The following is a 22425-nucleotide window of genomic DNA, read 5'->3' on the forward strand; positions in this document are numbered from 1 at the left end:
CATGTCAAAAGCAAATATTCCTGAATTTTCTCTAGTAGGTGGCGAACAGCAGTAAACTATGTAAAATTCCTTAAAAAATTTTTAAAGTGAAGTTAAAGTCAATGGTATGTGTCAATTTAAATGTAAAAATTCTTAAAAGAACATTGTATAGAAATAGGCAAATTAAAGTCAGACTAATTCTAAATTTAAATTTGGTGTACAAGAAGATATAACATTTGTAAGTCTGGACATTCACTTCTATGGCAGACAAATTACCTTATTCCCCCCCCCCCCCCCCCCCCGGAGCAATGCTATGCTGCTGTAGCCCCATGTTTGTTGTTGAAATATCAAACACATGTACCATTTTTTCTTACATTTTCTCTACAATATATCTAAAAGTTGGACTTTCTATGTTTGAGTGAGTTCCTCTATCTTTAGGGTGCCATAATTCAGGAATACTTTTCTAATTTTGTAATATGATTTCTTCCGTGTTTCCAGACTTCGCTTACCAATTCTGGGGTTGATATGATTTTTTTGTGTGTGGATTTTGGAGCCAAGGCTAAATTGAGTGTCTAATGGATATTTTCTTGCACCATTAAGTATGAAGTGGCTACCTTCCCTGCCTACCCAGCAACATTTCCTGATATCCTATTAATGCCCATCTTCCTGGCTGCTGAAAACTCTGAAATAGACTTCCCTCCCCTGGTTCTCTGGTAGAGACTCTTTCCTTTTCTGCTTCTTTTGGCTGAGGGCTATTCCTTCCATTTAGCCATTCTCAGACCCTGCTGCTTGATTTACAAAGGAAAGGAGCCCTCAGAGCTGTTTCTACCTACTGCAAGTGTGAGAGAAGAGGAACTCTGAGGCAACTTCCTGTAGTATCCCATGTAAATAGGAGAATGTCTGGTGTCTCCAAAATACCACAGTCTGTGTGTGTACAGAGTTTAACAACATGGACAATTTGTGACTCTTCTCAGACAAAGGGATGAAAATTCTTTTAGCATGTTCAGTAGTGAGGCAGATGGAGTGGTAATGTAACATGCTGCTGCTGGTGAATTTCTGAGGTCAATGCTGCAGGGTTTCACTTTAGGAAGGCCGCACCAAATTGTGTCCTGGTGATCCATGAATCTTGCTGTAGCTTACTGATGCGTACCAGGGAATTGTCACAACACTTTTGAAAAGCTGAAGCTTTTAACATATATGATGCAATTGCTTGTGCTTTAAAGGTTTGCATACCTATAAGTTTGCTTTTCCAGTTTGATGTCACACAATCTCATTCTGGACATGACCTGAACCAGGTGTTTCACATTTCTTTCAGGTCCTCCAGACACAGCTGGATACTCTGCTTGAAGGGCAAGAGAGTATTAAGAGTTGCAGCAACTTCACAGCCCAAGCACTCAACCATGGCACTGAAACAGAAGTTTTACTGGTTAAGAAGCAAATGAGTGACAAGCTAAATGAGTTGGCTGACCAGGACTTCCCACTGCAGCCCCGTGAAAATGACCAGCTTGACTTCATAGTGGAAACAGATGGACTGAAGAAATCCATTCACAACCTGGGTACGATTTTAACCACTAATGCTGTAGCATCCGAAACAGTTGCCACAGGAGAAGGACTGAAGCAAACTGTGATTGGACAGCCTATGTCTGTTACCATAACAACCAAGGACAAAGATGGAGAGCTCTGTAAATCTGGGAATGCTTACCTCACTGCTGAACTGAGCACACCTGATGGGAGTGTGGCAGATGGAGAAATACTTGACAATAAAAATGGAACTTATGAATTTTTATATACTGTTCAGAAAGAAGGGGACTTTACTCTCTCTCTGAGACTTTATGATCAGCATATCAGGGGCAGTCCATTTAAACTTAAAGTGATCAGATCAGCAGACGTGTCCCCTACTACTGAAGGAGTTAAGAGGCGTGTTAAGTCTCCTGGCAGTGGCCATGTGAAGCAGAAAGCTGTGAAAAGACCAGCTAGTATGTACAGCACTGGCAAAAGAAAAGAGAATCCCATTGAAGATGACTTGATCTTCAGAGTGGGTAAGGAAAGTATCTTCTGTTTGTTGATACTAGGGTCATAGCATTCAAATTATAATTAAAGACACTTTAAGAAATCTGGGTGAAAAGCTAGTTTTAAATTGTCAATACACAACTGAAATTTAAGTGATTAGATCTAGGCTTTTGACATTGTTAGGAGAACAGTAAATGAGGGTTTACATGGGATTTCATTCCATATGCCCTAAAAGAAAACGTCCCCAGAACTTTTGGTCTTGGAATTCCTACCCAATGCATTTATCTCTGACAACTGGAGAGAGAGAAGAAAGGATAGAAATGTTCCTGTGGGTAACATTTGCTGTTGCCTTTAGAACTTAATTTATTGGCTCTCGTGTACTATGAGGTGAAGACTATATTTAACAGATGCCAAACAAATAATCTGAAGTTTAGTGGCGTGTCCTAATTGGTGTAAGTGGGAGCTGAGGCTCAAAAGCAAGAGGCTACAGTCCTACAAGATAAAACAGGGACAGATTTATTGAGGTATCTTGGTGCTGAACTCCTAATGGCACCTAAATATCTTCAAAAATCTGGCCCTTAGAGTATAAAACTTTATTCCTGCCCCAGCTGTAATACAAAAAATGTATTTTTTTTCTACAGAAGAGTCTTTTTAGTTAATTATGGAATTGCCGGTCACAGCCAAGGTGAGGATTTTTTGTTTTGATTTTTTTGCATATAATGTAGAGAGTCAACTTTTTTTAGTACATGAAAGTGTACTTTTTTAGTACACTTGTTCTTTGGGTACTGAATACGTTTTCTGAGAATTTAGAATTGAATCTGTAAGCTCATTTGAGCTAAAGTGAATTAAAAATGGATTCTTAGATATTTAGTTTTCTGTGTTAGACCTCTCTTTCATCCCAAACGGTCAGATAATGCAGATTCCTCCTACTTCCCCAATAGCTAAAACTCCATGAATTCTTGTTCTTAGGCTGCACTCTAAGAAGTTTGTTCTTTTTGTTTGTTTGTTCAGTCTCTTCTTTGCTTGCTTGCTTCCATCCTTCCTTGTTCTCCATAAACGGGGCTGAGTAGAATCTTTTCCAGAAAATTTTGAATAGTTCCCTTCTTTTAAAATGGCTGTTATCTCCTATTGTTTTCAATAAAACTGGGTCCTAAATTGTTCTGTTTAGGTGCCCTCTCAAAAGATAGTCACTATGGCCACATCTATGCAGCAGGGCTAAAGCTGAAATAAACTATGCAATTTGAGCTACATCAACTACATTGCTTAAGCTGAAATAGCACCAAAAGTCAAAATAAGTTGTCTACACAGCAGGAAGTCCAAGAAAGAGCACTCTTCCTCCGACTTCCCTTATTTCTCGTAAAACAAAGGTTACAGTAGTTGTAAAAAGAAGTCCTCCGGCTCAACATTATTCCGAAATAACATAGTCTGCATCTACACTACAATCAGTTATTTTGACATAATGTTGAAATAATGTCAGTTATTCTGAAGTAACACTGCTGTGAAGACATAGCCTATCTTGTATCAAACAGGACCAAGACCATATGCTGTCTTTAGCAAAGGTAGCCACAGATTCCATTTGCCTTTTCCTCACAATGTTTCTTTCCACCACCTGACACCAAGAGAGGCTGTCATGTTCTGTGCAGGAAGTTTAACTCCCCAGCACCCTCCCCTACTGCGAACAACAGAAGGTAGTGTTTATTCTGAAGCAGGGCATATTCACTGAGTTCAGTCTTGGCTCTTGTTCCACTGAGAGATGGTTCCACAGTGAGATAAGGTAATCATTTTGAGAAGACAAATCTTTCTTCGTGAGTTTATCTGAAACAGAAGATTGCATTCTTCTGTCTGTAGTGATAAATTCATTTCAAGCTATAAAGAATGGCAACAATATCTTTGACCCCAATCCTTTTCACCCCCAAGAAAAGCCTATGCATTGCATTAGGTCTTCAGGAGGGACAACAGCTTTGGATCTGAGAGGGTGAGAGGGAAGTGTGATGTGTGCGTCTGGGGAAACATGGGGCAGTAGAAACCCTCTTGTATATGAGCAGGGAAAATGGAATGCTAGAAGAAAGAGAAAACTGAGGTGTATGAACAGGAGAATATATGGTGCAAGAGATAGGAAAACTGTGTTGTATGTGGAGAGCTGGAAGGAGGAGAAAATTGATGTGTGCGCTGGCTGTTTTTATGCTGCTCCGGAACGGTGTTTTTAAGTACAGAGTGTACTGCTGAATTGGGCCCTAAAATTTAATAGTGATACCACAGATCTTCAGAACATTTGAAATAGCACATGATAATATTCTCTTTGGTTACGTCTACACTGCAGGCTTTTTGTGCAAGAATGTCCATTCTTGCGCAAAAACTTGCGGAGCGTCTACACTTCACGCGCGTTCTTGTGCACGTAAATTTACAGTAAGGCATCAGAACTGAGGGCTTCTTGCACAAGAGTTATTCCTCTCCCATGAGGAATAAGCCCTCTTGAGCAAGAGCTCTTGCGCAAGAAGGCTATGTGAACAGGAACAGGGGGTTCTTGCACAAGAAACCCCTAAGGCTTAAATGGCCATCAGAGCTTTCGTGTGCAAGAGAGCATCTACATGGCCATGGCCGCTCTTGCACAAAAGCACATGGCAGTGGATGCGCTGTTGCACAAGAACTTTTGCGCAAAAAGCTCTTGAGCGAGAAGCCTGCAGTGTAGATGTAGCCTTTGGGTTTTTTGTTAATTATTAATGTATGAAAATGTTAATACAGGTTGGATCTTGCTGGTTTGGCACCTGGGGATCTGACTGGTCCCGAACGAGGGGATTTTCTGGACCAGGGAAGGTCTCTCCTCTCCTGACCCAAATTGTGCCTGGGTTAAGGTGCCAGCCTGCTCCCACTTCTGCTCCAGCTCCCCAGGGCTCTCTAAACGCCACTGGTCCCATTACTGCTGGGGCTGAAGTGCCATGTCCAGCGCTCCGCAGGTGGGGTAGAGCTTCGCAGCTGCCTGGCTCCGTGACTGGAGCTGGAGTACCGCAGCTGGGACAGAGTTTTGCAGCCACCTAGCTCGGTGGCTGGGGCCAGAACTCCCTGGCTGCTGCTGGGACTGGAGTTCTACAGCTGTCACTGGGGCTCCCAGCTGAGTTGCTGGTGCCCCCTTTGGCACTTCTACCCCGCTACCAGACCTCCTTGTTCTTGGGCTCTGTGATCCAGGACCATCCATGATCGGTGCCAGACAATGGATGTTGCTGGACCAGGAAGTCCCAGTTAAGGGAGGTACAAGCTGTATTGGTTGTTTAAAAAGGGATATTCCAAGACCAAAAGTGTTAAAATAGGACTCGGGTTGAGAATATGGTCAATGATTTAGGATAAAGAAAATTACAACCTTAACTGTATCCCATAATGACAGTGATACCATTCAGTAACCACGGTATTACATTGATGGTCTCAGATTAAACTTCTTTGTTGAAATTTCTCTCACATAGTAAGTGGCACAAATAGAAAAGAAGAAACCTACGTGTCTTTTAACAAATTTATCTTGGATTACAAAAGCTAAATGCTGAATCATATGCAGCTATAGCATGATGTCACTACAAGGCAGAGTTACAATGGTTTGGATTTCTTATCTGCACGTTTCCATACTTTTAGCGTCTTTGGAAGAGGAGGATTATGGGTGGGGAGAGGTTAGTTTAACCTTATTTCTGAATTTCTGGGCTTTTACAATGCTTGTTTTGGTAATAAATATAACATATTGGGAAAAAAACCAGGACTATAGAAATTCATGTATGGAATTTTGCTGATGAGACATCATGCTGGCTTTGCCAGTCACTGAAGAAAGTGATTGAAATAAATGGTAAAGACCTGAATACATTAAGAGATGAGATAGGTGTACAGTCATAAAAGATGTATTTGTGTATATGATTAGCCATATCTGTCTGAGCTGCGCATAACATCTATCTGTATTTTTAATATGTTCATTATCATAGTAGCTAGGTAAACTTTAATATTATCTTTCTGAAAATGGACCTAGCCATCTTATTTTGGGGAGGAGGGGAAATATTAAAAAGTGAGTGGAGAGCAGTAAAGTGAGTATTGGAGGGAACTGCTCAAAGGATCATCACCCTTTCCTAAAGGGAGAGGAAAGAAACAGATCAGTGTATTGCATTGTGAAATAAATGACCCTGTGAATACAGGCAGTCCCCGGGTTACGTACAAGATAGGGACTGTAGGTTTGTTCTTAAGTTGAGTTTGTACTTAAATCGGAACTGGTGTCCAGATTCAGCCGCTGTTGAAACTGACCAGCGGCTGACTACAGGAAGCCCGAGGCAGAGTTTCTCTGCTCCGGGCTTCCTGGAATCAGCCGCTGGTCAGTTTCAGCAGCGGCTGACTTGGGGACACCTGGGGCAGAGCAGCTAGGGTGCTGCTGGGTTGGTCCAGTAGCGCTGCTCCTCCCAGCAGCACCCCAGCTGCTCTGCCCCAGGCATCCTGATTCAGCCACTGCTGAAACTGACCAGCAGCAGCTGAATCGGGATGCCTGGGGCAGAGCAGCTGGGGTGCTGCCAGGTTGGTCCAGTAGCGCCCAGGAGCGGCGCTGCGGGACCAACCAGGCAGCGCCCCAGCTGCTCTACCACAGGCATCGGCGAGAAAAACCTGGTCTGCCGGGGGGTGGGGGGGCGCACTAGCTGTGCTCCTCCCCCCCAGCAGACCAGGGAGACGCAGGCGGCGGGACTGCTGAGACGCGCCGCGGTCCCGCCGCCTGCATCCTCTACGGCTTTGCTCTGCATCTCCCTGGTCTGCTGGGGGCCCCCCCCCCCAGCAGACCAGGGAGATGCGGAGCAGCTTTTCTCGCCCCGGAGGACGCGGGTGGCAGGACGCGGCGTATCTGGGCGGTCCTGCCGCCCGTGTCCTCCGGGGCGAGATCCGCGTAACCCGGGGACTGCCTGTATAACAGATTCAGTATATATCATTGAGTCTTTTCAGGGAGAAGATGGTGCTCAGTTTTATTGGCAATAACATTTGTTCTGATGGGGGCATGCCAAGCCTTTCACATTTAGTTCACCTGGTTCAAATTCAGCCCACTGAATTTAGTGACCAATCTTTGTATCCTGATGATTGTTTGGAGGATTAAATGAAATGCGTTTAGTTCCTGTTGAACGTTCTCCCATTTCTAGTGAGCAGGTGTTCTTGTCACACACATTCTACAACACACATTACCAATGGAACTATTTCTACTATCTGTACAGGCAGACTGATCATTGAAAGGGCTGTGAAGAATACAGCTTCCTTTTTTGTTTTCATTTAGGCTGTCCCTGCACTAGAAAATGATAAAATCTGTAATTCTCCACCAATGCAGTTCCATTAGTGATAGCAATAGCGAAGAGGTTAGTGCAGACATCTCTGTCACTAGCCCTTCTTGCAAGAAGGTTAAAAACACAATGGCAGAAGTTTCCCATTGTCACCATTGTTGCAGCTACCCCATTGAAAATTGTGGCCTAACTTTCCTAAAGCCCTAAGGATGGTACATCTGGTTCTGTGTTCAGGCCTACCAATGCAGCAGCATAAGGAAAACTTGCACAGCTGCTGAGATGTTCCAGTTCTAAGAATAAACGGGGTACCTCTTTTACAATATCTGTCAATCTGACATCTTTCATGAGCCCTAGTTTCTCTTGCTCATGCGTGTTTGCTCACATGCATCAAGAGAGAAGGCCAAATTCATCCTTGATGTAAGTCATTGGATTGCGCAGGGAAGAATTTGGCCCATCCTTAAAATGAATTATTTTTTACATTTGTCAGATGAGTTTATTATATTTTTTAAAATACTAAAATAGATAAGTTGAAAATAATTTTAAGAGATTTTGATTCATTTTTTAAAATGACCCTGTAGGTAGACATAATTTCTACCTGTAATTTCTGTTAGCACTACAACATTTCTACCTGTAATTTTGGTTAGCACTGCAGCATGTTTTGGTTCAGGTGAGCAGCTCGTACCATGAACTTGATATCTGGTTGGACTGCAATTCACGGGACATTCCCAATTTTTCATTGCCCAATGCTGCATTGGCAAGCTTAGCCAAATGTGTTTTGAAAATTGCAGTATAGCTTTATTCTGTTATAATAGAAACAACAAAATCTGATGGTTTTGTTTTTGTTTTGACTCCTTGGGAAAAATTTTTTAAAACTTGGAGCTTTGTCAGCTGACATTAGAGTAACCCCCCCTCTGGGCTATATGGGTCAATTCATCCCATTCTGTAGAGAATTAATATATATATTTAACAAAATAGTTCTTCCAAACAAAGAACATATGGAGAAGTAGCTGCCCTATTGACCATTGGACTCTGTAGTGTGGATTAGTACTACATGTACATAGTCCATTGGAGAGCTCCAAAACAGCACGAGTACTGGCTGAATAGTTTTGCAACCACAACTCAGTGTATAGATACACCTTTCTGGTAAAGAAGATTGAGTGCAGTCTCTTTCTGAGATGAGTTATCAAGGGTGCTTTCTCTCCCAAGGGCATAATTTATCATCCACTTTTCAGTTCCTCCTGTTTTGGCATTGATAAGACAGTATATGTCTGCTACTGATTCGCCTTTTAAATTTTGAGGCAATTGACCAAAAAGGGCTGTACATACAGTTTATCTCAAGTGACTGTGCAGATAGGAAGGGTTTTCTGTGTACATCTAGCACAAACACTTTTCTCCATCAGTTTTTGTAAATCTGATAAAGTGTACTCAACCTCTTTGCAACTGATGGTCCCAAGAGACTCATTGATTTTCCTTATAGCGAGCCTTCTGCTTCCCACCATGCTAACCTGCATTTATTGTACAGACTCCAGGGTTAGCCAAGTCAAGGACTGGCAGTGGGAAGTTGAGAAGGAATGGATTTGACTGTGTACAGCCACACTTTGCACTATGTAAAATGTGGTGTTCAGATAGGATGTGAAAGTTGCTCAAATTCACCTGGATTTCTTGTTCCTGTCAGGCTGGTCTTAATTTGTTACTATTATTGAGAGCACTGACAGTGGGCTTGGCACTGTACAAAACAGAAAGGTATTAAGAACAGAGTGCATCTATGAGGCTATCATCTCAGCTAACACATGTAAGAATAGTCCCACTGAAGCCAATGTAGCTAGGTCAGTTTGCACCAGCTGAAGATCAAGTCTAGAATGTTGCATGTACATAGAACAACCTCATCAAGTTGTAGGATTTTTATAATTAAATGACTCTGTGGTTATGTCTCCAGTACAAATTGTTTGAAATGTTAAGTAAAAACAAACACAAAATAAGCAGTAAGAAATTGATAGATGCTTTTCATAGCAGACAAATAGTATTTCTGGGCAGATGGAAGAATTAGTTAATTGGTAATGGGACTCGCAGATTTTCATTGCTATGTCATGGCAAGCAGTTCAAAAATTTTTACCAGGGTGGTAGAGACCAGAAATGTGTTGCCTTTTGTTCTTCTGTGTGATATGTGTTTCATCTCCTTCAAGTTTCCAATGACAGATAATCACCTCACACAAACAAACAAACAGAAATCAACCTGCTAACAAAGCGGACGGATCTGCTGCATAAATTTCTGTTGAATTGGTTCTGCTTTTTCAGAAGTTTAAAAAAATTATATACACCTTCCTTACCCTAGTGTACTGATAGAAGTTTTGAAATATATATTTGCATAGTAAATTTGACCATTCATTTTTAAAAATAAAATAAGATTTGTGGGCACTTACGCACGTTCTTCCTCCATTCCCTCAGCATATCTCTGTAGTATTAGGCATTTCTTACTCCTGCTCTAAACTAAATGTTAGCAGGAGGGCGTATGATATGAGATTTGAGTAAATATTTTTTGCAGATGGCTCTCAAAATAAGACAGTGGAAGTGTGGGCCCAAATCTTTGCACACAGTTTGCCCTTTTGCTTCAACATGCCTCCTATCCAAAGGGGAAAATAAATAGAGCTGTGTGAAGAAAGGAAATTCTGTTTTGTGATGTATTTTCATATTTTAAAATTTTGTTTAGGAACAGAACCCTCTAACTTTGAAATCCTCCAAAAAAGAAAGCCCTCGATCCAGAACCCTAAGGCAATCTGCCTAGATGGCTGTTCTGGCATCACAGCCCTGGGGTCTCAAGGAAGTTTACCTGGCGATCTTAGATTGCTGGAGCCTAGAAACATGAGCTCTCCTGCACCAGCCTTTGGTGAACTAGACAGTATCCAATAGGAAGCTGCCTGACATGCAAGTTTCTAGATAGGCTTGGTTTCCAACAGAACTTCATCAAAATCAAACAATCTCCACAAAACATTTTGCTTTTAAATTCCTACAAAAATATTTTGTCTGAGTTTTATAGCCAGCTATAATGGTAAGATACCTATCCTAAAAGTTCAATGTTATTCACTTTACTGTTGAGCGTAAAGTAGGAATAATGCTAGGTAAGCACAATTTTCTCCCTGATGAAAATTCACCCCCATACAAAAGAACTGAACAAAGGCTCATTGCATTTTAAGTTCCACATCAAGGGCTTTCGTAGGCGAATTTCACCCCCTGTGAACTGTGTTAATAAATCACGATTCAGAACGCCTACTGGGAAAAGTCTATAACTTCTGAGAAATCGCTATTCTTTTTTCCTTTCATGAATTTTACAAGGCCCCATTGAAAAGCATTCTAACTACATTTCTGTTACATACTCATTAGAGTATGTCTTTTAAAATGAAAATTCTTGAACTTTCAAGAGCATTCTTTTTGAGGGAAAGGAGTGTGCACTCTATAATGTCGATGTTAGTTGCTTCCAGATGTTTTAGCTTAGGCCTCCTCATTTTATGGTGAATGCTTTCCCCTTTCCACAAGCATTAAAGGGAACACTTCTCACTTACCTTTGGCTGGAGGGCACGACAACAAATTATCATTCAGATATGCAGGAAAAAATTACACATAAAAGGTGTGCCTCATTTTTTTTAAAGTACATAGCAATGAGTCCAGCATGACTGGTGGATAGCTGACTGTTCCCATAACATGTATTAAAAAGGGAAAATACTATAATTATCAAAAATATGTATTGTACTGAGAGAATGAAAGTACTCAGTGGTTGGAAAAAACAGAATGAGAGAAACAAAGGGTTACTGTTTCAGCACAAAGTGCAGAAGAATGAATGTTCTCATTGACCAATAACTGGTGCTGTGCACCAAACATCTATGCATCCCCATGGAAAATACTATTGAAAGGCGGAGCAGGAGTGTTGAATGCATTGCTCTTGAATGTGTATCCCTAACAAGAGCCAAAGGTAAGGTAGGGTTAATAAGTCACTCTTGTATCCAGAAGCATAGCCAGAACATTTTAAATTGCACTAAAGGATATTTTAGGTTCACTAAAACAAAATAAAAATTTTCAATGAAAACTGTATATTGAAATCTCTAAGTAGAAGGTATATTTGGCCAATGGATGCATGTAAAAATGCCCAGTGGAAATAATATTACAGCCAGTTTTTAGAATATCGAATAGAATCTTTTTGAAGATAAATTAATTGTTGAGTGTTACAAGTCACTTTGGTGCAAGTTCTGTCCATTCTTGCATGTTGTAGAAGGCAGAATGAGAACACAATAACTCCTTCACTACCTGTATAGGCATTCAAAGAATCCTGGGGCGTGTGTTCCCAGCTTAGACTCCCAGTGTGGCGTTGGATACGTCATTGTAGGATCAGTATTTTCAAAAGTGTCCACTTATTTTGAGAGGACTCAGAAGTGTCTCACAGTGAATACCCAAAATTAGTTAACACTTCTGAAAATATGGTTTTCACTTCCTGGGGTCCTCACTAAAATTGGGATAGTATCTGATCGCATCACAGCACTGTTGTGAGAATGCATTACAGGTTGTATGTCCCTTAACTGGGACTCTCTGGTCTGGCAACATCCATGATCCAGAAGGTCCACAGATGTTCCTGGACTACAGAGCCCAGGTTTAAAGCGGCCTGGCCATGGGACCGGAGTGCAAAGGAGAGAGCTGCACCATGGGGGGGAAGTGGGCAGCCCAACAGGGAAATCTGGCCCCAACAATTGGAGTAGTAGGAGGCCAGCAGCAGCCATCCAGTTGTGGTACTGGTGGCAGCCAGGAAGCTCCAGCCCTAGCTGCACAGCTTTGGCCCCGGCAGCAGCTAGGGACCGCTGGGTCTGACCATGCAGCTCTGGCCCTGGCCGCAGACCGGCATCTGCAGCCCTGGCCATGTGGCTCTGGCCCTGGTGGCGGACAGAGCACCGGCCCTGACAGCACATCTTCAGGACTGGCGGCAGCGGGAGCTACAAAGCTCCAGCCCAGGGAGCAACCAGGCAGCAGAGGAGGCTGGAGCCTTCAGAGGAGGGGTGAGAGGGAGGAGGTAGCAGTTTAGCATGTGCCAGGAGGGGAGAGACCTCCCCTGGTCTGGCAAATCCCCTCATTCAGGACCAGGTCCCAAGGGTGCCAGACCAGAGGGTAGCATTCAGAGACCCCAATCAGGATTAGGTCCTTGTTGTGTTAGCTGCAGAACATATCCTTAAGAAAACACAATCCCCACCTCAAAACTGTTTACCATCTAAATATGGCCTTAATTTATAAACTGGAAATGATATGTACAGATGACTGGCAAGTGTTTGATATAGAAATGGCTGAAAAGATTCCTCACAAACACACATCAGGTATGTCTAGCTAAATTTCTAATTTCATTGGTCCAGGCATTGTAGGACCATATTATATACTCATCCATTTGTCTAAATTCTTATGGAAATACCCATAGTATTGGATTTCTGAACTAACATGAAGCCTAATAGACAGCATTCTTCTTATAAGCATGTTCCTATTGTCACAGAGAGATGTAAAGTAGGAAGGTACCATGATTTCTGAAACACAAAAGGGATTATTACTTGAATAGGATTAAAATGGCAGTCAGACTGGTAAGTATGAGGACAATGCCTCTGTCTTTTACTGAGATTTGTTACTTTGGGTAGATGTTCCTTCTGACCGGTGACATGATGGTAAAAGGAACAATTCACCTTAGAAATCTAGGATACAAGAACAATTAAAATATGTTTTATTTTGTCAGAATTGAGAGCCCTAACCTGATTTATTATATGCTTTACATTCAATTTTAGGTACCAAAGGAAGAAACAAAGGGGAATTTACAAATCTTCAGGGAGTAGCTGCATCTACAAATGGAAAAATATTAATTGCAGACAGTAACAACCAGTGTGTACAGGTATTACATCCCTTTTAATATTGGTATTTTACTGTATTAAAGAGAAGCCTTGTAAGATACAAGCATGGGTAGAAAATATAGAGAAGCCTGCTTTCTCAGAATTCAGGATCACTCTGATTTTTTTAAAATATAGTAGCAATTTGAAATTCATATCAGATCTGCAGATAGTTGCTTCCTTTTGTATTATATTTGAATGAATATAAAGTTGAGATTGATCAGTAGTCATATTAGAAAAATATTGACTTTTCATTACAAGTTTATATTGCTTTAATTATGTTCCCAAATAAAATCCAGAATAAAGTGCCCAAACTTTCCTTTTCCATAATCTGATTTTGAGGAAATACAAGAACTAATATAGGTTTTATTTTTCAGCTTCACATTAGTCTAATTAATTAACTCTCTTCTGTGGTACTGTAAGCCCCAATGACCACAATAGCCTTTAGGTGTTCAGATCAAGCTGGATGGGTGAGCGGATAGTGCTTCTCCTCCTCCCCCTTTTTCTTCCACTATTAAGGATTTTTCAGCTCCATTCTGACTACACACATGGCTGAAGATGAATGAAACATAGTAGAATAGTTTCTTCTTCCTTGAGAATATTAGATTCACAGAGCCAACTGCAGTAAAAATTTTGTTTTATATTAGTGAACTATAGAGATTTTTAAAGAGACATGGGATCAGATTTCACCTGTCATTTCTAAACATGTTCTTTCATGAAATGTGAGTGCAAAACTGTAAGTGTAGCCACAAATGGAATTTTAGTGTTTAATTACTTGACAGATGGTGGATTAAATTCTGAGAGGTGATAAGCACCTCAGCAGATATTTACCTCTAACATTAGATGTTGAAATTCTATCCTAGGTTCTGTCCCTATCTCTTTCATAGACTTTTTGTGCAATCTTGGCCACGTGTTTTTGTGCTTCATTTTCTTATATAGTTTGGGAATAAGTGCACATCTTTAGCTCAGAGAAATGTTGTGAAGACAAATTCACTAACGTCTGTAAAGCATTTTGAGATTGTTGCAAGAATGGTGCAATGTCAGTGCAAAGTACTACTTCAATATAACTTGAGGGTCCTGGTTGAGGCCTCTCTGTAAACTGGATCCAGAGGTTTCAAATACATGCAATCACAGTGTTTCATTTTTACAGTCTGACTGTAACAATATTTCCTGTGCTTTACATTTATTTTTCTGTTTGCCAAAGACCAGGTCATGAAAAATATATTACCATGATTCATATAGAATAACTTTTTTAAATAAACATTCTTTCTCACAGATATTTTCCAATGATGGCCAGTTCAAAAGTCGTTTTGGTATACGTGGAAGGTCTCCTGGCCAGTTACAGAGGCCCACAGGAGTGGCTGTGCATCCTAGTGGGGACATCATTATTGCAGACTATGATAACAAATGGGTTAGCATATTTTCATCAGATGGAAAATTTAAGGTAAGGCTATAATATGAAGCTTTGATGGTTTTACAAGTGAATATGTTCATGTTGGTTCTATTTCACATCTCCAGTTCTTGAAACTAATTATTCTTTTCCAATGCATTCTTTTCTTGTGGAAAGCCATGATTCACCTAAAATCAAATATAATAAGAAATAGGAAAATTCAAAATTGAGATACAGAAGAATTATACTTTAAATACAATTATTATTCACTAGGTTCTTGGGTCCTACAACTTCAGAATTTCAACAATAATACACAGTGTCGAACTGTTTGGAGTTTGACACCTCAGACATATCAGTAAGTAGTCATCAGTAATTTAAGACTCTGAGGGAAGGCTAACTGATCCTTCGTAGCCCACTTTATAGCTAGGAGGCCACAACTTAAAATGAGTTGAGACCTTCAAATGGTAGTTAGAGGACGAACACATTGGCTGTGTCTAGACTGGCAAGTTTTTCCTCAAAATCAGCTGCTTTTGCGGAAAAACTTGCCAGCTGTCTACACTGGCTGCTTGAATTTCCGCAAGAACACTGACTTCCTACTGTAAGAAATCAGTGCTTCTTGCGGAAATACTATGCTGCTCCCGTTCGGGCAAAAGCCCTCTTGTGCAAATCATTTGCGCAAGAGGGCCAGTGTAGACAGTACAGTATTGTTTTGCGCAAAAAAGCCCCGATGGCTAAAATGGCAATCGGGGCTTTTTTGCACAAAAGTGCGTCTAGATTGGCACGGACGCTTTTCCTCAAAAAGTGCTTTTGCGGAAAAGCGTCCATGCTAATCTAGACGCTCTTTTCCGCAAATGCTTTTACCGGAAAAATTTTCCGTTAAAAGCATTTGCGGAAAATCATGCCAGTCTAGCCGTAGCCAGTGACGGGTGGCAAAGAGAGAACACAGGAAGGTCTGCAATTTGGCATTTGGCTCCTCAAAAGGTGCATCCCACTCTGTTTATTACCTGCATGTCAGCAAAGAATATTTGTAATTCACCCATTGTCCTATTGGCAGGCAGTGCAAAGACAGTAGGACAGGTGTATTATCTTCACAAAAGATTTCCACAGTGCTGTATTATGGGCCATATTTTGTACTTGTTGGCGTGCAGCCATCCCAGATTGGAGGGAGTTACATTATTTGATTAACGCTCAAATGGGGCCTAGCAAAATCTCCAATAGAGGGAAGGGCAAATTCTATAAAAGTTATGAACTTGCTAGAAACACATCTTACTTTTTCTTGTCCTACAGTTCCTTGTGGTCAGTGTGTAGTCATGAAGAACCACTAGTTCTGATCTCGCACTGGTAAAATCTGTTATGTGCTGTCTACATATAGCAAGACAAACTGGGCCTTAAAGTTTGACCAAGAAAATCTCTTGTGGGTCATGTACTCCAATTGCTTAAGAAAAAATATTTATGCATGTAATTTTTTTTTCTTCTCAGTGAAATGAAGTTTATAGTAATATATTGCTTATGTGTATTTGAGTGCATGTTGTTATTCTCTAATGGACAGTACATGGAAATAAGGACATACCATCAGTGCCAGACAGAGGTTTTCTCCTTTCCTTCAAGCAAAAGAGGCTGTGGTCTTGTCCCACCTTCCTGTGATTGTTATGTAAGGACTGATTCTGCAGTCATTATTCACATTAAGTAGTTCTTTTCTCATGCATGTAGGCTTCCACTAGACTTCAAATTGTCCAGTTTAGCACATGTCAAAGGCAGGCACCTTGTCTATATTAGACTCCTCATACACATTAATTAGCATCACACCTTAAGCCCTAGGTTAGATAAAGCCCTGTTGATTTCCAAGGAGTTATTTAAAAAGTAAGGTTACTAGTCATCAAGGGTAAGGGTGGCAGAATTTGCCCACCGTAAATCAGATACTGTTCTTTGTAGAGCATACTTATTACAATAGGTATGTTTCTGTGCTGCATTTAAATAACATACATAGGACAAATAAAGAGACAGGAAAAACCTTTTAGGTTTGAGAGAGCAATGATTACTTCTGGGAGTGGTGAGCCTGTTATCCATATAGGTTATCGTGCTGTTAAAAGGAACAGAGTGAAAAGTCAGCTAATGCTTTAGAAAACAAGGGGCTGTTTGCTGCAGGAATTAGAACCAGGCATCTTTGCTTAGCAGGTGATGTACTCAGGGTCAGGTAGAATTGGAGAGAATTAAAAGTCTTACTCTTAAGTCTGAGATGGAATCTGTGGGATTGAGTCAGATGCCAGTATGTTCATCAGTCGCATAAAAAACCTGCTGAGAAACCACTTACATACCTATTCATTCCCAGAGTCTGGCTTTGGAGCTTAATTTTCCATTTTGCTTTTCCTGGCAGTTAACAACCCAAAATCTCAGGTCCTGAACTCCTCCAGGTGGCTAATAACTGGGAGGAAATGCCTTCCCTTTGTCTGCTATTCACTGAATAACTCATTCTATGGCAGATAGCTATAAGCTCTTCAATGAGACCTCTTTTAGCAAATTGTGCAGTAATGTTACGGTGTGTGCAGCTGTTTCCCTACCTATTGTACTTTTGCCTGAAGATCAGTAATGAATCAATTGTTGATTTTTTTTTAAAAAAGTAACTGATCTGTTAAAGAAACAGATATAGAATGTCTCTAGGTGTGTGCATGAAATATGAGGTACAGGCAGTCCCCGAGTTACGCGGATCCGACTTACGTTGGATCCGCAGTTACGAACGGGGCTTTTCTCGCCCCGGAGGACTGGAGCGGCGGGACGCCCAGATGCACTGCAATCCTGCCGCCCCCGTCCTCCGGGGTGAGAAAAGCTGCTCCCCGTCTCTCTGGTCTGCAGGGAGACCGGGAGCAAAGCCGCGGAGCATGCCCACAGCGAGACAGCCTGGGTGCGCCTGGGCTGTCGCGCTGCGGGCGTGCTCCAAGGCTTTGCTCCCCGTCTCCCTGCAGACCAGAGAGACGGGGAGCAAAGCCCTGGAGCATGCCTGCAGCGGGACAGCCCAGCCCGCTGCGGGCGTGCTCCGCGGCTTTGCTCCCCGTCTCCATGCAGACCAGAGAGACGGGGAGCAAAGCCTTGGAGCACGCCTGCAGCGGGACAGCCCAGGCGCACCCGGGCTGTCCCGCTGTGGGCGTGCTCCGTGGCTTTGCTCCCGGTCTCCCTGGTCAGCAGACCAGGGAGACGGAGCAAAGCCGTGGAGGACGCGGGCGGTCCCGCCACCCGCGTCTCCCTGGTCTGCTGGGGGGGGGTGCAGCTAGTGCCCCCCCCCCCCCAGCAGACCAGGCTTTTCTTGCCTATGCCTGGGGTAGAGCAGCTGGGGCGCTGCCGGGTTGGTCCCGCAGCACCGCTCCTCGGCGCTACTGTACCAACCCGGCAGCACCCCAGCTGCTCTGCCCCAGGCGTCCTGATTCAGCCGCTGCTGGTCAGTTTCAGCAGCGGCTGAATCAGGATGCCTGGGGCAGAGCAGCTGGGGTGCTGCTGGGTTGCTCCAGTAGCACCGAGGAGCGGTGCTACTGGAGCAACCCAGCAGCACCCCAGCTGCTCTGCCCCAGGCGTCTCCAAGTCAGCCACTGCTGAAACTGACCAGGGGCTGAATACAGGAAGCCCGAGGCAGAGTTGCTCTGCCCCGGGCTTCCTGGAATCAGCCGCTGATCAGTTTCAGCAGCAGCTCACTTGGGGACGCCTGGGGTTCTTAAGTTGAACCGTTTGTAAGTCAGAACTGGCGTCCAGATTCAGCCGCTGTTGAAACTGATCAGTTTCAGCAGCGGCTGACGCCAGTTCCGACTTACATACAGATTCAACTTAAGAACAAACCTACAGTCCCTATCTTGTACATAACCCGGGGACTGCCTGTACTTCCCTTATCAAGATGAAATAGCTTTCAGAGTGCTCAGATACTCAGGGGATCTGGTTCTGTTCTCTCAGTAGGGCAAATTACTCCACTGAAATCAATGAATGAACTGAAAAGAAAGATGGTGTTGAACAGGTTCTACTGGGATCAGATTCAAACCTTTGGAACATTATAAAAATAATTGGATAGGAGGTAGACGCTGAAGTGCCATTTTCTTAAAGTCCCCTAGATCAGTGTTTTTCAACCAGTGGTACGACTACCCTGGGAGGTACATCAACACAACTGAAATTTGCAGAAAACTGATTTTTTAAGTTTCACAGTGCTTTATTATTTTTGTACTTTTGACACCCAAAAATTTCATCGCCCACCCGGCTACGATTAAGTTGTTTAAACAAATGTGTTGCAATGGTAGAAAAAAATTGTGTGTCTGAAACTGTAAGTACTGGGGTACTTATAATGTTGTGGGTTTTTTTTTAAAGGGGGTACTTATAATTTGTTTTTGAAAAAGGGGTACTTTGTTTAAAAAAAATTGAGAAACACTGCCATAGATAGAATATAAATTAAGCAAACTCGGTGATTGCTCTGGGGAGCTGTATCCTGTGCAGTATTCCCTGCTGGCACCGAGACCAGTATTTAAAATGTTAATATTAAGGTCATTTACATGACACACAGACCATTTTTGTTTAGTTTAATAAGTGCTTTTGTTGGACTATAGGAGCTCTGCAAAGGAAAAATGTTGGTAATATCTTTGTGTATCTAATACAAGTCACTACATCAGATTTTATCGTGCTAGTGTTTAGAATGATTAAATGGGAGAGGTCTATTTAATTAGAATAAAATACGTTTTATATGTAAGCATAATGCACAAAGTGTAAGTGAGGCACTTATGAGAGAAATTCAAGACTATTGTACAATATTTTATATTTAGTGGGAAGGCTTGGAGTTATGGTTGAAATACAGAACTGGGATTTAGAAGATCGGGTTATATTCCCAGCTCTACTAAAGCTGAATAAATCTTTGTCTCGGTTTCCCATCTCTAAATGGGAGCAATAATACTTTCCTCCTTCACAGGGGTCTTATGAGGTTAAATTTAGCAATGTTTGCCAAGTGTTTTGAAACTGTAGATAAACAAAGTAAATCCTGGGCATGAAATACTGGGCAGCTTATATGATGCAAGGAATCTGCTAGTTGTTACTTGTTAGGCTATATCATAGTTTTGATACAGAGTTTTGATACAGATGACACCAGAGTTTTGTTCTGATCTTATTCTAGGTGTATTTTATTCTAGGTGTATTTTTTATCGCCTTCTTCCTTTCCCCCTCCACTCCTCTCCCATTTCATTCTAGTCACTTCTCCCTTTGCACCATTTGCCAGTAAGAAAATTTCCTGGGAGCTCTGATCAAGCAACTCCATAATTACAAGACTTGGCTGGCTTATTGTAGCTGACTCTCATGCTAAGGAGAAAAGTTTCACTTTCCTTCTGCCTTGTCTCCAGGAGCTACAGGGGTAGAGTCAAAAGTTTGCTCAAGGGTATGAAATTTGGAATATTGCATAAAGTAGACTCAGCAAAACACTGCTGTAACACAACACCAAACCCTGAACTTCTTACAATTGGAGATGGTGCAGCCTAGTGAATAAAGTACTGGGTTGAGACTTAGGATACATGAAGTCTGCTCTCTGCTCTGCCACTGGCCTTCTGGGTAATCTTGGCATCCTCTGTGCCTCAGCTTCCCCTCTGGAAGGAGGGATAATGACATTGTCCTTTTGGAAAGTGGTTGGAGATCTATTTATTTCAGACAGAGGGAATACATGGAGATGTGAAATTATTGATATTAGCAGGGCTATCTGACTCCAAAATTGTGAAGCAACATGGGATTATGTGTATAACTCTCAAACAAGTAGGAGTGATGCCTTTATATTGTACTAACATATGGGTATACATACTGAAAATATTTTAGAAATATTTGAGAGCATTAGAAATGTTGGTTAATTCTGCTTTTTCCACCCTGCTATAGAGACAACATTTCTGTGTGTCATAAGTCCAATTGTAAAAGACAAGGAAGGAGAGAGGAAAACTGACAAACAATTTAAATGCCTCTGAAGGGTTTTAAAATACCCCAAAATAGTTTTTTCTATATGATATGAAGGAATCTTCTAACGCTAAAAGAGGAGGGATCCTTGGCTCTCTGGGGAGATTTTTTTTTCTTCCTTTCCAGCCCTGATGGGTCATATGCCATTAGTCCTTAAACCTATCACTAGTCTAGGATGGCATTGTCATCTTGGGCCTCAGGTCAGGATAGTATTTGAAGGGTGCAAAGGAGTAAAAGGAAACATGTGTCTGGCAGGTTATATATAAAAAAAACACCACCACAAAAGTGGACATTGTTTGAAGTTACTAAGTGTTTTGGACAATTAAAAATAATTCTTGCTATGAGGAGGGGAAAGAGACAAAGTGTAAGTGAGGTACATGATAGACATAGTTTGCTACATAGCTGTCTCCCTCTTTTAAGTAACTCAGAAAATGATTCTTGGACAAAAAAATAGAGCAGTATGTACATACACCCAAAAAGCTAAGGACTATAAATTAATTTCCATGCATTATGACCCTTCACAGCCACATGATCAGCAAAAATTAAACCTTAAAAAATAAAATCTAACATTGAATGTTGTCAGAGGCAAGTCTTTAAATTTTAGATATAAAGCAACTAATGATTTCAGGTGCACACACATCCCTTGGTGTAAAGCATTTTCCATGTATACAGGGTGACTGTACGAACACAAGGAATTTGGAACACAAGAAGGGGAAAAGAATATCTTACAGTTATAAGGGCATATAAAATAAGGGACATAGTATCCTTGACAGAACCCATTTAACACACAATTTTTGTGTGAAAGATTTAGATGAATCGTTACACTTTTTCTTTCCCAGTAGCAGAAAGCTCTAAAAATGTTTCCAGTCTCATCATTAACAGGAGCAACTAGATTTCATAATATTTTGTTTTAAATAATCAAGTTTATAATTCTGGGAGATTTTCAAGAAACACAAAGACAAAAAGGGTGTGTCTAGACTACATGGCTCCGTCGACGGAGCCATGTAGTCTACACACACCCAAACATTTGTTGCTTCAAACTAATGACCTATTACCTGCCTGTTTAGAGATAAACTCAAGATGGTATTTTTAATTGCAAGTGCTACAAACCTTAGCTGGATTTAATCTATATGATGTCTGCAAATTACTTTCAAAATATTGACCCGAAGTAATTATTTCATTGCTTCACCCTTTCAATGCCCATTAGTGTACTGTATAGTTTTTATTTGTTATTTTATACAAAGTATATGGGCAGGAAGAAACTGGGGAATGAATATTTTTCCCTATAAATTCTGGAAACGTCTTGAATTTTTTTAAAAGCAAGATTTAATCAATTCAGAGAATTAACTAGATCTAATAGTCTGGGTCTAGTGGATGCCTTTGCTTGTCACTCTGTAAACCTTAACAGATTTCCTAGATAAGATGTGGCTGTTCATTTTTCCCCCATGCCCAAAACATGCTTATTTTTACAATTTTCATTGATATTTAATTACATTTTTTTCAGTAAGTCTTTTTTTCTAATAGAAATTTTCAGAAGCATAATCTAAGAAAAAAGTATTATTAGCATACAAATACAAGGCCAGGTGTTCCCAGTGGTGGGAAAACCCATTAGAAATGAAATAAATATGCAGGATGTTGGAGAGTTCACTTTATGGAGTTTTCTCCATATGCTCCCTTCAAGAGAGAAGGGTTCAGGCAATCGTGTAGAAGTTGAGGCTCCCTGAGGAAAGGTAAGTTCTGTTATCTCAGAGTATAGGGCAACTTCAGCATTTTGCCCTTGATTCTCTACTAGGGATGTAATAACATAGTCAATTAACCAATAAGCAAAAGCTTATAGGTTAATGCTATAGACTACATTCATTTCCCACTGCCCCAGTACATTTTTTTGCAGGCTGGCCAGCAGCCCAGCTAAGTCCTGGCT

The 22425-nt window shown here is 41.4% G+C and overlaps 1 protein-coding gene across 12 annotated transcripts in view; it reads left to right on the top strand.

Moving 5' to 3' along the window:
• TRIM2 (tripartite motif containing 2) overlaps positions 1–22425 on the top strand; it is a 120948-nt gene that overhangs the window by 83965 nt on the left and 14558 nt on the right. For all 12 annotated transcript variants that reach the window (XM_014574269.3, XM_014574301.3, XM_014574339.3 and 9 more), the window contains 3 exons: positions 1295–2018; positions 13067–13170; positions 14442–14609. In XM_014574269.3, the coding sequence (XP_014429755.2) occupies positions 1295–2018; positions 13067–13170; positions 14442–14609 (996 nt within the window). The remainder of the gene's footprint in view (positions 1–1294; positions 2019–13066; positions 13171–14441; positions 14610–22425) is intronic.

The sequence above is a fragment of the Pelodiscus sinensis genome, chromosome 5 (genome assembly GCF_049634645.1).
Source record: "Pelodiscus sinensis isolate JC-2024 chromosome 5, ASM4963464v1, whole genome shotgun sequence".
Classification (NCBI taxonomy): domain Eukaryota; kingdom Metazoa; phylum Chordata; order Testudines; family Trionychidae; genus Pelodiscus; species Pelodiscus sinensis.